The sequence below is a fragment of the Lactuca serriola genome, chromosome 4 (assembly GCF_051521515.1).
Source record: "Lactuca serriola cultivar US96UC23 chromosome 4, Lser_US96UC23_V15, whole genome shotgun sequence".
Classification (NCBI taxonomy): Eukaryota; Viridiplantae; Streptophyta; class Magnoliopsida; order Asterales; family Asteraceae; genus Lactuca; species Lactuca serriola.
The window spans coordinates 326,814,033-326,833,096 of NC_136411.1; the positions used below are offsets into that span (position 1 = coordinate 326,814,033).

The following is a 19,064-nucleotide window of genomic DNA, read 5'->3' on the forward strand; positions in this document are numbered from 1 at the left end:
ATTAGATTGCATTGGTGATTGAATACAACCATTTCCCCGAGGATTGATACCCCTTTCTACCATTATATTACGTTTTATTTGCAAACAAATAGTGTAATTTGTTTGGTGGGCTTGACATCCCATCATGCGTATAGTGACCAATTATGCAACATCGGTGAAGGTTTCATGGAAGTCAACCCCTTACATATGTGTGAAACCTTTCGCAACCAAGTGGGTCTTGTAATGATCCACCTATCCCATTGGTTTCACTTGATCTTATACACCTACTTTGAATCAATCACTCATTTTCCAAGAGGCAAAATCTCTAGAGTCCAAGTCCCGTTCCGTTCTAGTGTATTGATTTTCTTTTGCATGGCTTCTTGCCATCGTGTATCTTTGGCAGCCAAGAAGTAATTTCTTGGCTTAGCATGCTCGGTAATGGTTGTGAGATAATATTCATGAGATTTATAAAAATTCACATAAGAGGCAAAATTAGAAATAGGATGTACTGTGGAATTGTATTGATTGGCATAGGGCAAGTGTGGTTTATGGAGGGTGGCAGTCTCGTGGCACAGTCATTTAGATGTCTTGGTTGTGTTTTTACCCTTTCACAACGTCTTCTGAGTGTAGTGTTACTTTGGTCGTTATTCATAGTAGCATTTTCATTGATTTTTGCATTACCATGATCAACTGTTGATGCGTCGTTTCCACCTATAAGAGTTAAGTGGTGAGTTTGCTCATCATTTACTAATGTATGATCAGTCTCTGCTTCTTGTTCTTTAATATCCATTTTCATGTCTTGCTTCAGGTATATTGACTTCATCATCTTTAATTTCTTGGGTCATATTTTTGAAAGGAAAGTTATTTTCTATGAACACAATATCTCGAGAAACGTTGATTTTCCTATCAACCACGTCATAAACTCGATAACCTTTTTGGCCTTGAGGATAACAAACAAAGACCGAGGAAGTGTATTCATAAGTAGGCTTTTGTTTGAACACAATTTCAAATGGAGTTTTTTTCTCTATGAACTTTGAGGGGAGTCTATTTATAATATACGTTGAAGTCATAACACACTCTCCTAGAATTTAACCGGTAAGTTGGCTTCTAACCTGATAGCTCTATCTACCTCGAGAATGTTTATGTGTTTTCGTTCTACGACTATATTTTGACGTGGGTTATGTACACAATACTTTTCACGAATTATGTCATGTTTTGCATAAAACTCTTGCATGAGATTAGAGGTGGACTCCCCTCTATTGTTGCAGTACGTCCTAATACATGAGTAAATCGTAATACAAGCATATAAATCTGAGGACCTGAAATCAATACAAGGAAAGCATAAGTTAATTTTAGCAATGAAAAAAAGTCATAATACACAAATATAATTCGGAAGCATACCAATAGTAAAGATTAGAGAAGAAAACATTGCATGGGCAAAGCAAAACAATACATGATACGTAGTCTTTATATCATCCTATATGAGGTCATGTCTTCAAAAAGAACAATCTCATCCATGTATAATTTAACATTATCCTCCCACTTTCTAATTGGATGTCCTCTTCTCTTACCATCATATTTCGTTGAGTTAACCCTTGACGTTGTCGCGGCTAGATCCATCACATTAGGATCTAAGGAAATGAGAGAATTTGAAGAAAAACAAATTAATACTTAGGTCGCATTTGAATCGGGGATTCCATATAATTCGAAGGGACTTGGTGAAATCATTTCGCATCTCTCTTGTTCTGCTAAAAGATTCAATGAGCGAGATTAGGATTTTATACTCTTTCTTCTTCTTACTTTGAATTTTCAAATCCATTCCATCAAGAATTTTACGGAGGACAACAAAAGTATTTTCATACTCTTTTCTTCTTCTTAGTATGAATTTTCAAATCCATTCCATCAAGAATTTTACAGAGCACAACTGAAGTCTTTTCGTCTTATTTGAAAAGTCCGACAAAAAGATATATATATATATATATATATATATATATATATATATATATATATATATATATATATATATATATATATATATATATATAATCAGCCGAATTAATTCTTGTTCACGTTAAATAAAGGAATCCATTGCACAATCCTCCGACCCATTAGTCTATCGACTTTTGTAACCTTCCAAAATAGTTTCTTTCAAGTTGATATCCATATTTTATAGTATACTTCAATAATATAGTTTTAAAGATATTAAAATTAGTTTTACACTATTTAAAATCTGTTTTCTACTCGAACTAGAATGCTTCATCCTACAACCTATTAACAGTTTCTATTTTGGAGCTTCAAAACGTATTACCCCTTTTAAAACGTAAAATTCATACGATTAACTCTTACAAAACTAAAACTTAAACTATTCTTTAGGTTATAAAAGGTACCAATGCTACTAGTGCTACAACCAAAAATGTTTACATTTACAATTTACATACAACCAAAAATATTCAACTGCTACCCCGAACATCTATCTTCCGAGTTTGTAAATGAAACAATTCAACTATATCCATATTTGTGCTACAATCACTCGGCTTTTTATCTAACCTCGCCCTAATAAACCTCGGGAATCTAACCGAAATCCCACGTGACGGGTGCACCAAACCCATAGCCGCATGGTGCACCGGCGACACGGTGAAGTCCGCCCCCCGTATCTCCCACACCACTTGTGGACTAAACCACATATCCGGCTCCTCACCCGTTTGATAATACACCGGTTTCTCATTTTTCGACAACATCTTCTCATCAACAAAAAACTCTTTCATCTACAAGTTTCAAACACAGTACAATTTTCGTCTCATTAACATCTATCCCAGTCCCATCCCATCCCACCAGTCCAATACACACGTCAAGTACAATTTTTGTCTTATTGACATCAGTTTCATAGACCAGTCAGTCCAATACACACGTCAACGTCAAGTACAATTTTTGTCTTATTGACATCAGTCCAAGTCTCGCAGACCAGTCCAATACATGACAAGTATAATTTTATCTTATTGACATCAGTCTCAGTCTCAGTCTCAGTCTCAGTCTCAGTCTCAGTCTCAGTCTCAGTCTCAGTCCAATACATGTCAAACACAGTATAACTTGTTTTGGGAGTTGCAAATAAGAAAATGACGGACCTCTTTATAGAAGGCGTCAGAGAATCCCGACATTACGCGGCAAACACTTTGATACTCCTCGGTGTCAGGATCATAGCACGCCATTAAAAACGGACTATACCTAATTTTTTAAAAAAAATAATAATAATAAAATATAGAGTAAATTACACGAATGATCCCTATGATTTAGGGTAATTTGCGCGTTTGGTCCCTAACTTATTTTTTTAACTCGGAAGGTCCCTATTGTTTGATTTTGTTACGCATTTGGTCCCTATCTTACCTAAAAGCACTACTTTGCCCTTGATTTTTTAATTTATTTAAATAAACACACCCCTAACCTCACCACCCTCATCTTACCTTACTCACCCCATCATTTTTCTCTATTTAAATAATAGTTTTTTAGGCAAGACAAGGACCAAGCACGTAACAAAAACAAATAGTAGGGACCAAACGTGTAACAAAAACAAACAGTAGGGACCTTCAGAGTTAAAAAAATAAGTTAGGGACCGAACGTGCAAATTACCCCAAACCATAGGGACCATTCGTTAAAATATAATAAGATCAAGAATAAGAATAAAAGTTTTTTTACCATCCGGCTTTTCTTCCATTTCCATACCAAGCACCAATTGGAACCAAGTCAAGGGAATCATTTAACCCTTCTACATAATCACGTTTCACCTTTCAAAAAAAAAAAAGAAAAACAATTTTTTAGTGTTTTGAGATTATTGAAAAAATTTTAATAAATTAAATTGAATTAAACCTTTAACCAAGAATCTGAACGCTTTGATGGAAGATAACCAGCTTCAACATCAAGAGACTTAACCATGAGTCCCTCACATGATGAATGAAAAGCTTCATCAAAAAACCGATTCATTTTACTCACTGTAGCTTCATTTGCCACGTCAGCATCATCCATCTCCACCTACATTTTTCTTTTAACTTGAGAACAAACAACACAAACTGTATATAAAATGTTTTAAATGTATTAAGAAACATTGAAACTCACTGTTATTTCCTGTGAATATTCAAAATATCCACTCTTTTCATCACCAAATAAACCTTTCATATCTGAAATTAAATTAGGAAAAGGAAAAAATTAAAATTAAAAATAAAAATGAGAAATCTTACATTTTCTTCTCTCGCGCAGAGGGAAGCCCAACAGCCTGTAAATTGTAAAAGATAGTTTTGAGTTAAAAACTATGAAGACTTTGTATAATTAATAAATAGTTGAATTAAGAATATAAAGAATTAATCAATTAAAGATTATTACTGTTTTCCATTAGCAAACATGACATCAAATACAAAGACACATATATCAACCTGTAAATAAATCAATAAATAAATAAACAAGATTAGTAATTTTCAAGAGTAATTTTTATAAAAAAAAAAGAGAATATAATTATATAACCTTTATATTATCTACTAAAATAGATGAATTTTTACTCCCTCTATCACGGGAAGATAGTTCTTGAAAAGATAGAAGCTTGCCACCATTTTTTCTATCAACAGCCACCACCTAAGATTACTCCCAAAATAAAATAAATATTTTATAAAAAAATCATGATGAATTTTGTTATTAAAACATACCTCTGCATCAATTATGAAAGACATGGTATCTTTATTGCAAGTATCATTTATTATATTTATTAAATCTGGAAATCTTGAAGTTGTTTCATCTCCATTTCTTGAAAATACACGTATAGATCCATCAGGTAATTTGTGAATTTGGGCACGTTGTCCATCATATCTATAAATAATTAAATATATAATCAAGAAATTATCAAATTAACAAATGAATAAATTATGAAATAAAAAAAAAAAAAAAGACTTACTTGAATTCGCAAGTAAATGCTTTTCCTTGAAATAGCTTCAAGACTTGAGGGATTCCATTAGTAATTCTAAAACATAAACATTATAACATTGTGAACGATCAAAAAAGTAACTTTTTTAGTTTTTTTTTTTTTAATAAAATATGAGTAATATTTGTGTATACTTTGCAAGCATTGGCTTAATGGGTATGCCTGGAACCATTGATAATGTTGATGAAGAAAACTGAATCCCTTTTTCCATCAAAGAAGGAATAAGCAAATCCTGAAGAATAAAGATTATAAAGAAAAATAAATAATCCTTTTTACTAAAAATAGAATAATTTATTCATTCATTGCATTAATAGAAATAACTTACTAAATTCGGGAGCATGTTATATGCTTCCACAACTGCTGCACTGAGTCCCTAATACAAAAGGGTATATCAGTAAAAAACCACAACCATATAAAAATAATCTTGGAATCATAAAACCTGAAGTGTTTCTTTGGTTGTTTCATGGGAAGAGTTCAAAAGAATAGCCTGAGCTAATGAAGGAAGAACAGTTCTCATCATGGCTCCAATTCTTAAATTCTTGACCTAAAAAAAGGAATTTAATGAAATGAAAAAGTTTTATAAAATGTTAATAAAATTTGAAAAGTAAAAAAAAGTTACCAATGTTCTGACTATAAACTTGATCTCCATCTCTCTACAAGATCTCATTAGATTAATAATGAGGTTTCTTTTACGCAATGTACTTCCATTACCTGTTTGTACACTGATAAATTCTATATTTTATATTAATCTTAATATAAAAGAATAAATTAAAAAAGGGCAAAATCGTAAATAAATTTCATACCTTATTTCTCGAAGAACTGAATAAACTCGTCTGATTGAGAGTGGAGCTGGAGGTGCTAGTAACCTTTGTGTCTGGCGACATAGTTGAGCCACATCACCTTATTTACAAATATTATTTAGTATAAAAAAATAAAATAAGAATGAAATATTATAAATAAATAAATAAAACTTACCAAGATCACCTAAAGTGTTGTACAATTCACGAATCTTCAATCTGTTTGTTCCACATGCCTCTTCCATTGCTGATGTCACAATACTTCCACCAATGTTCAGTTCCTGCATATTAATAATGAGAAATTTGCAAAAAAGGTCCCTGTGGTTTGCACGTTTCGTTGAATAAAGTCCAAAAAAGTTTCAACTTGCAAAAACTGTCCTTTTAAGATGGTTTGGTTGTGGTTTTGGTCCCTGATTTTTGAAACTTGAAACTTTTTTGGACCTTAGTGAAAGAAAACTACAAACTGCAAACTGCAAACCACAGGGACCATTTTTGCAGTTTTCTATAAAACAATTTGCAAAAAAACCAACCGTGTTTTCATGATCAGGGGCAATCTTATTTGTGCACAAGTACACAGCTGGCAACACATCCTCAGGTGACAAAATTAACAAGCTGTTTAAAATGAGAAATATGCATAAGCATAAGTAGTTAAGTATTAAATCAATCAATAATGAAAAAATAAAAATCAACAAACCTTCTAAACATATTGCAGAGCATAGATGTAGCTTTAATCTTTCCTTTTTCGCCCTCCACCAAATTGAATGTCCTGGCAAGATGTAAATAGGGAGCAAACTCTCCATCTTTCCAGCAAGCTGCAGCATTCAAATCTTAGTATCACATAAGTTACATGTTATAGACTTATAGTTAATCGATAAAAAGATTGTCTTAATTCATTCTCATTAATAAATAACTTGTGTGTAAATTGTAATACATAATCTTGGGAAAGTTGAACAAACTAATTAGACAAACCATGGTCTATGGGAGAGTATTTCTCAGGTGGAAGTGATATAAGATCTTGAGATGCTTCAGTGTCTTCATTAGAAAAGATCCTCTTTTGATTTTCACTTTGTTTATCTTTTAAGTAATACAAGTCAAGAGCTTTGTTGATATCACCCTTTGTTTCCTCTAAAAGGGTTGTAGCATAATCATGCAATGACTCATTGCCATTTATGATTTGTATGAACTGATCTACTTCATCTTTGTAAGTCTTGATGACATCATTGTTGGATATTTCAACCACAGGTGAGAGTTTATTGAAGAACTTAGTGATTGTGCATTGCTTTGGTCCATTAGATCCATCTTGTGAAGTGATTTTTGGCTTCTTGCTTGAAATATTGTCATTGATCTTCTTCCTCTTTTGGTTGGGAGAAATGGTGTTTTTACTTGAACTTGATTGTTTCTTTTTGTTTGGAGAATTGATACTTTTGGTTTGTTTAATGGTGGATGATGTCATTCTTTTACTTGAAGAAACATCATCAGTTTTTAATAAAGATTTAACAGGAGGTGAAGGTGATGTAAAGCCTTTGGATGAGGTGGATGAAGCATGTGCAATGACTTCTTTGAGAATCTCAACTGGATTTTCCTGTGATGCAGAAGTGGATACACTTGTAATGATCTGTTCATAATATTCAGTTTCATGTTCATAAAAATAAGAAACAGATTCAACAACATTCTTTCTTGATTTACTTAAAACATCCATCATTTGGGCTCTAGTGACCCAATCAGGCAAACAATCAAGAAGCTCCTGCAACATTTCATCTGTTTCATGTTCATCTTTCTGATCACAAAGTGAAAAAGAATCATTTTTAGCTTCTTTTTCCTTTTGTGGATCTTTCTCAAGATTCTCATTTTGTCCCTTGGACCCACGATGAAAGCCCTTCAAGAAATCTTGCTTGATTGCCATGTCATCAACCAATCCTGCAAAATGCTTTAACATTTTATTAACATGTTTCCCATCAAGATTCTCAACATCCACACCTACTGTTGGAATAACACGTTTTGGTCTTAAGAACTTTACATACTCTCTAAGTTCTTCATAGTTTGAGTGTTCACTATAAGGTACTAAATGTATTTCAAATGGGTCTTTTGTCCTTACAGCAAACTTGTTATGCTTTACTTCATAGGTCCACCCTGTTGGAACAAATCCCACCACCTTAGAATACCCTTTAGCATCCTTGATTTCATTCATTTTTGCAAAATTAGGTCTGAAATAAGGCCAGGTTTCACCTAAAACATTCCACCCAATAACATGAACATCACTTTCAGATTCTTTAGTGGTAAATACTTCATCTTCTCCAAACCCTAGAGTATGCAGAATACCCAATTTTCTGTCATCAACATGTATCTTTCTCTTACACCTACGTGAAATCTCAAGCAGGATTTTCTCTTTCCCAATGACATAAGTGGCAACAAGAAACAAAACAGACTTTAAACCACCATCATTCTCAAGGCTATACTTGTTAATCACACTAACTACATAATCAATGGACTCCTGTTGCGAAGGAAACACGTATTTCGGATTACAATAAGTAGTATCCAGGAAAACGGCATCAGCACCCGTAAATTCGTTCAGAACAGTTTCGGATTTCATAGAAACAGAATACCTAAAGTCACCGGTATGCACATACCTCTCGCAACTCCCGTCCCCGGTCGGGATTTTGAACAAGAACTGGACTGCACCGGGGCAATGATTTGCGTCGACCAGTGAAATCTCACAGCCGTCGATAAAAACTGACTCCGACAAAGGCAAAGGCACCACTAATGATGCCGAAACTTGAAGTACTTGAATAACAAGGCGGGCAGTAATCTCTGAACAAAAGATAATTCCTTTAGACCAGTTCGCATTGAGTCCGCCGTAGTGGTCTGAGTGGAAATGTGAGAGGAAGTACGATACGGAGTAGTCGCCGGATAATCGGAAGCCGTCAACGATAAATTTAGTTTTGGGGATAAGTTTGGAAAGGGGAAAATCTGTGGGCATTGGAGGTAGAGGAGAGCGCGAGGAAAGAAGAGAAAAAGAAAGTGGAGGACAAGTTGTTTGTGGGGATTGGAGAAATAAAGCTGTAGAATCTAGGGTTAGGGTTTTGGGTTTGGAAGATGATGGTGATGCCATATTTGGTTTCACTCATGAAGATTACACTGAATGAATATCAAGAACCAATTTCAGGTTAGTTGGCCAGAGAAGGTCGGCCACTGGCGGCGGTCGAAGGCGGTTGTCCAGGCGATTTTGATGGCGCCAAAAGTATCATTCACCGCATTCTTTGTTTCCGACCATTACTATGCCGATTATCTTTATTCCAATATATGGAATTGATAATCCAGAGCAATGTACAAGTTTTAAGGCGTACAGTGTAAGTTTTAAAGACGTTATATTTTGAATTTGAAATCATAGAGCAAAAAATATTTCGATTGGATTATTTGATTTGAATTTATAGGTATTTGCAGGGATGGCAAAAAGCCCTATACCCAACTGGAACCTGAAACTTATACCTGTTTTGACTGGGGAATCCTCAAGTTGACCGGGGATGGAGATGGGGATGGGGAATCCACAAATAAAAAAAATGGGGATGGGGATGGGGATGGTGATACCCTTAATCCCCGACCCTGGACCCGTCCCCGACATATATTCATATATAAAAATAATTTAGAACATATATTTATAGTACAATTTATAATACATAAAATTTGATCTAAGTAACTTAACTCATTAGTAATTCTTTGGTTGAAATTATATTTTTACTTTTTCTTTTATCTAATTTAAACTCTTGTATATTTATTTTTCCTCTTTGGTTGATCTATTTTACCTAAAATATCAATCTGATAATTTTTTTCTACTTGATTTTTTATGTATGTATTTAAATTTGGTAGAAAATTTATTTATATTTTTTATGCAATTTATGAGTACTTATATATTTTATAAAATCTTTAAACTTATGCTGATAAAATTGAAATTTAGAGTTTTTTCTTACATAAAAGTTTGCAAATTAGAAGAGAAAAAGAAATCATCGTTTCCCTGTTGGGGATCCCCAGTCCCCGTTGGGGGTGGGGATGGGGGTTTATTCATATTCCCCGATGGGGATGGGGATGGGGATTGGATTGAGGATTCGGGGATGGGGATGGGGATTGGGGTCCCCTGTGTTCCCCGCCCCCGTTGCCATCTCTAGGTATTTGGATTTGTTTTCAATAGAATGAATTATTATTTTCAAGGGATAATGTCATAAAAAGCCTTAAGTTTGGCAGAAAATGTCGATTTACCCTTCGGCAGGTTTTTGGTTCGTTTATACCACAAATTTGTCATTTTTTTTTTGTTGGTTTTGCCCTTGTTACCTACAATAGCAGGTTTTCAGGTTATTATGAATTATTTTTTTGCGAAAAAACCCTTAAATTTACAAATATTTTGTAAAAAAAACCTTAAGATTATAAACATATAAAATATAAATATATATTCAAAATTTGATAAAACTAAATACTTTTCTACTGAAACATATTTTTAGCTTTACATACGGTAACTTTTATATTTATTTCATATAAAGTTTTTATATTTAAATTTTAAAAAAGTTACCTAGTTTTAACAAAATTTGAATATATTTCTTAATTAATACTTCAACTTTTCAAACCAAAATTAAAAAACATTTGTTAGTTAATAATTAATTATGCTAAAATAGTTAATATGAATAATATGGTATCAAGTACATTCAATTAATTTTTTTAAAAGGTAAATAAAAATATTTTATACGTTTAAAAGGTTTGTATTTCAAAAATACTAACATATCATATTTTTTATATGTTTAAATACATAATAATATTATCATATTTTTTTATAAAAATATCATAAACATTTTAAACATCAAAAGTAAATATAAACATTTTAAACATATAAAATATAAATATATTTGTCTAATTTATTATATAAATATATTTATTTTTCTAAAAAATATGATAGTTTATTATTTCTGAAATACAAACCTTTTAAACATATAAAATATTTTTATTTTTCTTTTAAAAAAATTAATTGAATGTAACTAATGTCATATTATTATTAGCTAACAGACGTTTTTTAATGTTACTTTGAAAATTTTAAGTATTAATTAATAAATATTTAAATTTTGATAAAACTAGGTAACTTTTTAAAAATTTAAATATAAAAACTTTATATCGAACAAATATAAAATTTACCGTATATAAAGCTAAAAATATGTTTCAGTAGAAAACTATTTAGTTTTATAAAATTTTGAATATATATTTATATTTTATATGTTTATAATCTTAAGGTTTTTTTTGTAAAATATTTGTAAACTTAAGCGTTTTTTTGCAAAAACTAATTCATAGTAACCTGGAAACCTGCTATTGCAGGTAACAAGAGCAAAACCGACAAAAAAATGACAAGTTTGCGGTATAAACGAACCAAAAATCTGTCGAAGGGTAAAACCGACATTTTCTGTCAAACTTAAGGTTTTTTATGACATTATCCCTTATTTTCAAACTATAAAATAACAATAAAATAATATTAAAAAAAAACTATGTAACAATTTATTATTCATTTGTTTATATTATTTATTTTAATTTTTAATATATATATATATATATATATATATATAATCATTTATTAATTTATTAAATTGGTTTTAAATAAATTCAAAAAACTTTATCCAACAAAAATTCTTATGGTATATTTTTTTCAAAAAATATTCCTATAATGTATTTTCCTAGTAGTAGTTTATAAATTTAAGTTTACAACTAAATAATTTGTTTTTTTTTTGTTAAAGTTGGTTAATATTTCTTTTAAAATGTTTGGGCTCTTGCAACGTGAATTATAAAATCAATCCAACCGAATTTGTAATTTAGTTGAATTTGATCGGATTATAATTTAGTATGGACTATTCGTATTCATGTTTTGAAAATCGAAATCATTTTGGATTTACTTGATTGAAATATATCGAACCAATCTGTCCAAACGAACATCCATATAGCAGGAGCAGACGCATGATTTCATAGTATGTGTTGTCGGTGGCACGTAGGTGTTACCGGTGGCACGTTTTACTTATACGTAGTGGCACAATATTAGAAAAAACAAAAAAAATCAAAAAAAAAATTACATTGTGTCCGGAAAAAATAAGGATTGTCAGTGTCACTATGGGCATCATAGTGGAACCACCTCTGCCCTACAGGGGGCTGTACTTTCTATAGGGGGTGTACTTTCTATAATATTTAGTAATTAAGCTGAACAAATATGATATTTTGATGTCTTACAATAATTATTATAATAACTAAAAAAATAATCATATTGTCCCTACATCTAAAGTGGTGGATCATTTACTTCTAAATTGTTGAAATTTCGTTGTCTTAACAAACACAACACATCGTTTTCATCCTTCTCTCTAGAATGTATGCATTAATTGATTATCTTTTATTGTTACCGATTATTAAATGTTATAGCAGGAGGATACTTTAAATATTACCTTTGATATACATTTTTGATGTTTGAGAAGACTATATATGATATGTTGATATTTTAAGACGTATATGGTATTTTGATGTTTAAGAATGATATATATATATATATATATATATATATATATATATATATATATATATATATATATATATATATTGAAAGTTTATAAAGCGTAAATATAATTTTTAGAAATTAGATTGAGCAAATATGATATTTTGATATTTAACAATGACAATATGACATATATGAAAAATACTATATTGGTATGATATTGAAAATTTAAAAAGTATGTTTGGACTATTTAGCACGAAAAGATATGATTTTTGTAATATCTTTGGGGTTAAATGTTTTTATCTTTGAAAGTACGAAATTTGCATTAAAATGTTAAATAGCGTTTAATTGTGAAAGGGGGCGATAATTAGTAAACAATAATGTCACTTCAATGTGAAAACTTTCTTAGATTTTTGCATGATGGGATATTAAAGTACATTGTTTTGTAGATACTTAGTCTTAATTGCAACGAAGAGTTGCAATTTGGTTAGATTATGATAATTACCGATTCAATTAAGGAGTAAAATGAATTAAATGGTCCCTGAGATAGTGGTTGGGGTATATGATTATACATATTAGATACATATTTTAAATCTTGACACACTCAAAATGTTATTAGTGGTTCATGATTTACCCTGCATGTGACGGACCTTGAGACGGGTTTTGTATGGGCCATTCAAATGGTGCCATTTGTCATTTTAAAAGTGAATAAAATGTTGGTCATTAGGGTAATATTTGGTGTAATGCAAGTTTAATGGCTAAATTATAAACTACATAAGTCTAAAGATGAAACCTTCCTTCGAATTTCTAGTTAGTCATTTTAGGGAATAAAAGGAAATAGGTGTGTGTATATGTGTTCTTGAAATTGAATTATGAAATCAAATGGCGTTTTCATGAAGAATTTAGAATTACGATCAAAAGAAGAAATCAGATCCAGACACGAAACCCTCAAGGTAATAGTGTATCCCTTTATGACGTGTATTTGAGTTTTTTAGTTAAAATGATGAAAATGGTGTTTTAATGGTCAACTGTGATTTTGGGTGCTATTTGATAATCTAAAACGATGAAAACTATTGATTTCAACGATGTTTTGCAATTAGAGTGATAAATAATGTTTAGATTAGTGTTGTAAAAATATTTATAGTACTTTAACTAAACTTTCATAAGTAAAATCCATTAAAGTGTTAGTCTAATAAGATACTTATTATTGATGGGTTTTGAGCATTCAGTCACACCCCAAAACCGGAACGGCGGAAACGTTCTGGGGTGGATGACGTCATGTCAAGTATCACAACACATGCATTATAGTAATCAAAGTACAACAAAACATTGCATTAATAGTAATAGTTTTACATGGTTTACATTACAATACATCAAGGTAATACAAGTAAATATATAGGTGCAACTTGGTACTAAACTGTCTTTGTCAGAAGCTCCGGGGATGTACCTGTCTAATGCTGACCTGAGAATACAAGTTATTTGAAAAGCGAGTATCAGCATTTTTACAAATGCTGGTGAGTTCATAAGTATTTAGTGTCATTTTATCCAAATAACTTTAATAAAAGTGGTAGTTTTAGAGTATCCATTTCATTAGTGTCTATTCCAGAAAATCCTATATTTTCTTTAATAAAAGCAGTCTTCTACCAAGACTGGACAAAGTTATGTGGTAAAAAGGTAGTTTTCCCTTAATCGCTATCATTATCAAAATACAGAATTTGATTATTAAAGAAAGCAGGAGATATCAGGGAAAATAACATATGCCTCAGCAGTGAAGACTGCTGACTAAGGCAGGAGGAATCATAGACTCCAGGAGAGTATCGAACGAACGACACGCCTGGCTCAGTCTAACAATGAGAGAAATAGACCCCAGACGGTACCAAATGAAAGGTACGGCTAGCAAGGTCTAAAAATAGAGGATACATACCCCAGACAGTATCAAATGAAAGATACAGTTAGCGAGGTCTAAAACAATGAATACAGACCCCAGACAGTATCAAATGAAAGATACAACTAGCAGGGTCTAAAAACAGTGTGACACTGAGAGTGGGTTCCAGCATACGGTGTAAATTGCTGGTGATATATCGTTACCTGAAGGCCATGAATTATAAGGTAACTTGGGATACTCGTAACCATACTAATCGACACTAGAGTACCTGACGCCCTGCAAGCGTCTATAGAATATGACATTTGTCACCCCTTGGCTTGGTAGGCCGTGGACTGTAGCTAGCAGTCAGGGTGCGGGGGTGTCAATCTCGTATAGATCTATACACACAATGTCCGCTCTCCCTACAAGAGACTCTGGTTACCAACTAGACGACGAAGAAGTCCGTGTCCCGAAGATGCATCCCAAATAGTGAGTAGTGTGTTTCCAATGTAAGTGTTGAACTAGAGGTAGAGACTCATAACTGAACTGACTAGAGTAAACCTATATGTCTATGCTTGTGTATATAATATATAACTAATGAATCAAACGACCTTCGGATGGACATCCGATCCCACCAGACCACATCTCAACGAAGAAAAGGAAATAGGGCGGACAAGCCTTCCTAAGTCCTTCAATCATTATTTATATGCATCTATACAAGCACAGACATACATCTAACTATGTTTGAGTGTGTAACAAGTGGAATCATATCGTGAAGTATAACCAAATCGTGATGTATAACCGAATCGTATGTAATAACCGAATCGTAAAGTATAAGTGTGTGGAATAACCGAATTGTGAAGTATAAGCGTTAACAAATATAAGTGTATCATGAAGTAGAAGCGACAACAAGTGAAGTAGGAGTGTATCAAGTATAAGTGAATTGGAAGCGATATCAAGTATAAGTGAAGTAGAAGCGTATCACTAAGTAATAGTGTAAACAAGTATACGTACTCTAAGGAGTGGAAAACACTTGGGTTAAGTGTTTGGGGTGTCCCGGGTAACATCTAAGGGCTTGAATGGCTTAGGAATGGAGTTTACTCTCCAAGAGTAAACTCTATACATGGTGTTTACGGCCCTGAGACAACTCCCCATGAGTTTACGGCTGTAAACTCATGGTGAGGGTGTTCTAGGATGTTTAAAGGCTCTATCTTGATCGTGGAATTTTGCTAGGTCCAAATCTAAATCGTATGAGTGGATTTAAGGGGTTTAAAGGGACAATATGGGAGTTTACGGCCCATGAACCACCCCTATGGGAGTTCACGGCCGTGAACTCCTACCCTCTTGATTTTATGGAAGTTTAAGGCCCTTATTTCGATCCTAGTAATTATTCAAAGCTATAGGGGTGTTTGGGGTTCCAAGAGTGCACTCCCTTGGATTTTGTGGTCCAAATGACCACTCCTTGGGAGTTTATGGCCGTAAGCTCTTGGCTTGGCCGTGAACTCTCATGCACCCCTTTAAACTTTGATTTTAAGCCCTTGATTCAACCCTAGCATTTTCTAGTGAAGGTATTAGGCCATTTAGGGGACATTTACTATCATTTGGCATGGTTTGGGGGTGTTTACGGCCTAAGCACTTGCTTGGGCCGTAAACTCCAATTTACCCCACATTTCTTTGTGTTCAAATGTTCTAAACCCGAAATAGCAAGCCCCTAATTTATGTATTAAGCCTAAGGGTGGTTTGGGAGTGTTTTGGACATGATTTTACAAGTTTAGAGGGTGTTTACGGCCTAAGCATGTGCTTGGGCCGTAAACCCTCTTTTATGTCCCAAAAATGATTGTTTTGTGGTTCAAACACTCCTAGACTAAATCCCCAATTAGTTTCTAAGCTCAAAGGGACAATTTCGGGCCATTTTGGTCTCTTTTAAGGTGTTTACGGCCTAAGGAGGCTCTTAGGCCGTAAACTCCTCTTTAACAGCTTAAATGGTCGATTTTTGAGCTATAACAACAAGTCAAGATGTTTAGGATAAGTTAGGGTAAGGAGACTCACGATTTGGAAACGTTTGGTTGCGGATTTGAGACGAAATCGGGCTTTATGAGAGAGAGTATAGAGAGAGGGTGATATGGGAGTGGGAAAAGAGTGGAATGAAGTCCACTCCCCCTTATATAGGGGCTTGAGTTGGGGCTCAATGGAAATCTACCCGATACTGCCGTTATACGGGGCTTTTGGTCGCACCCGATTTAGTGGTCGTAATAATAAAAACTAACTTTTTCCAAATTACTATGGAAATGTAATTTAAGTGTTTTTACTTTATTTTATTACGACTAATAACGACATAGAATATAAATAAATAAAACATTTATTTATTTGACGACCTCTTATTAACGGAACTTTTATACAGTGGAATATTCCGTTAACGGAAACGGGGTAATGTAACGGAATAAACTTTGGGTTGTCACACATTCTAACACTTCCTAAGTGTACATGCAAACCTAATAACCTTGAATCTATGTTTTCTCTATATACATGCAAATTTCTTTTTCAAGGTTATTTCCTAACTAGCATGGCATGGGGATTACATAAAACATAAAAACTAGTAGATATACAGACCTTGTTGTTGCTTGGATTCCTTCAAGACTTTGTGAGCCTAGCACCCCAAATGTTGTGCCTCAAATGCTTCACACAACACTACAACCTTGGAATAACTAGAGAGAATACTTCTACACTTCAAAATCGGCTATGCCTTCACAAGAATACTCTAGTGTCCGATTTTCCTAGCCATGGGCTTCTTTTTATAGTGGTGTCACAATTAGGGTTTCATCATGAAGACTCATAATTGTCATGAATCTTCCATTCTCATTGACCCATGGGTTTGTAACTCCCATGGACTATCCATGGAGCTCCAAATAGTTATATCCATAACCCATAAACCATGGATCATTTAATCCACTATAAAAGTTTAGATGATTGTCATAATCAACCCCATATATTTAATTAGTTTCAACTTGATCACCAAATTAATACTTAAATTAACATTTCGTCAAGACTAATTAAATAATACTATTATTAATATATTAGAACTTATAATATATTAATAATCATAAGTGCCTTATTCTCTCATTTTGTCTATCCAAGTATTGTAATGCCATGCAACCCAAATGGACCATGCCGGGTCGGGTCAAGTACATACCAAATAAAGTTATGGACTTAGACACTATATCCAACAGTCTCCCACTTGGATAAGTCTAATAACTATATTTACAAATATGACTTCAAAATCCGACTAGCAATCATAGCTCTTTCAAAGTCTCTCGGAACTGAGATGATGATGATACGCCATTTAAGATAAGTGATCATATAATCCTCTGTTCTCATGATATCAGTCGGACAAACACATGGAACATGGTCTTACTTATTGTCCAACATTTGTTTCTCGATCTCTGATTTGTTTTGACATAGAACTAAATTGAACACATCAATTAGGTTCTGACCGGGCCCGGTACATAGGTCAAAACCAAATCATCGAGGGGACCGAATATCACTTCTATTTCTAGAAGGAACAAATAAACTTCGACTGATATGCTTGTACTAACTACTTGTTGAATTATTCATAAAGGCACGTTTTATAACATCGAGTTACCAATGCGTTTTCGTACAATCAATGAATAACCAACTCATAGTCAACAAATCATATCTCTAGGTTTGAATATTTATATGATATTACCGTCTCACGATCACTCGAGATAAATTCCATGAAATGATGCAAGTGAGCGTGGGTTGAATCCAATACTCAGGCCTTATGAGTACTCATGAATGTTGTAGCAACCATTGCATTGTCTAAAGCACTTTAGACAAACCATACAAGCCAAATTCATGACAGTCTTGATTCATATCTACTTCCAACATAGGACTGACTATGGATGGTTTGAATATCTTAGTCATTCAGGAAGAATGGTCTAGTTATTCTGGAAGTCAAAACATGCAAAGTGAAACACAAGAACAATACTAATCTTATATGGACTCAACACTTTGAGTGTAAATAAAAACACATTTTATTTAAGCACCATATTGATTACTCATTATTTATGTTTCGATTGATCAACTTTATACTTGAATTAAAACATTAGTTGTCCCATGCTCCAAGCACGTACACTATGTTTTCTAGACAATAGTTATGACATACATCTAGTATGCATGCTATGTTTGTCTTTACTTTGTGAAATAGACCAAATTGAACATAATTTCAATAATTCTCATTTCACAATCCCAAATTCTTATTGCAAATGTAAGAATACCAAACTCTTGCCATTTACAGTAATCTATTAGATTCTAAACTTATATGCAATGATCCTCTTGTAATGAATATGCACATAAGTCACTAAGACTTAGCAACAGACATTACAAAGTATTCCAATGGAGATCAATTCCATGGAAACGAAGTCTCAGATTCAAAATACATTCCTTTGAATATCCTTCTTTGCATTAAGTTCTTTAATCTTACACGGATTCAAGGAATAACTTCTACCTATGGAAACAATTCCATATTCCCATTTTGACCATCACTTTTGAACAAGAGTTGCCTCTTTTCAAAATATGTCAATATGGTCCTTACTCTATACTTCCAATTGTCCATGAGTAACCAATCTTTGGTAAACCTCAAATTGTCCTCGACAATTGTTTAATCATTTTAGTCATATCCACTTATATTTCTTTTCCCTCTCAATGCTCTAGGCATTTGGAAAATATAGAATAGATAAATTTTATAGCTCATCTAATCGATCCTATACCCGAAGCATATGGGACACGATTCATGCTATCAAAATTTTTATTTGCCATGTTCTCATAATTCAAACTATGAAGAGGGATGCCGTAATCATAATTGAATTTTGAGAACGTAGCATATATAGAATTTCCTTATGTTGAACCATTCCAGCATAACATTCATATATATTTTTGACTAAA

At 33.0% G+C, this 19,064-nt stretch overlaps 1 protein-coding gene across 2 annotated transcripts; it reads right to left on the reverse strand.

Moving 5' to 3' along the window:
* Positions 1-2,314: 2,314 nt before the first annotated feature.
* Positions 2,315-9,106, reverse strand: LIG6 (DNA LIGASE 6). Of its 2 annotated transcripts, none has more exons than XM_079034962.1 (19): positions 6,706-9,106; positions 6,431-6,548; positions 6,267-6,348; positions 5,915-6,017; positions 5,743-5,839; positions 5,559-5,661; positions 5,379-5,483; positions 5,265-5,312; positions 5,074-5,171; positions 4,913-4,978; positions 4,668-4,827; positions 4,489-4,596; positions 4,351-4,400; positions 4,209-4,243; positions 4,087-4,139; positions 3,841-4,002; positions 3,670-3,758; positions 3,102-3,201; positions 2,315-2,744 (listed from the first exon to the last, which is right to left on the reverse strand). In XM_079034962.1, exons 1-19 carry the CDS (start codon positions 8,843-8,845, stop codon positions 2,430-2,432), a joined length of 4,032 nt encoding a protein of 1,343 aa, XP_078891088.1. In that variant the 5' UTR covers positions 8,846-9,106; the 3' UTR covers positions 2,315-2,429. The 2 variants fall into 2 exon arrangements, with proteins under 2 accessions (XP_078891088.1, XP_078891087.1); XM_079034961.1 differs by having other exon boundaries at positions 4,087-4,148.
* Positions 9,107-19,064: the final 9,958 nt, after the last annotated feature.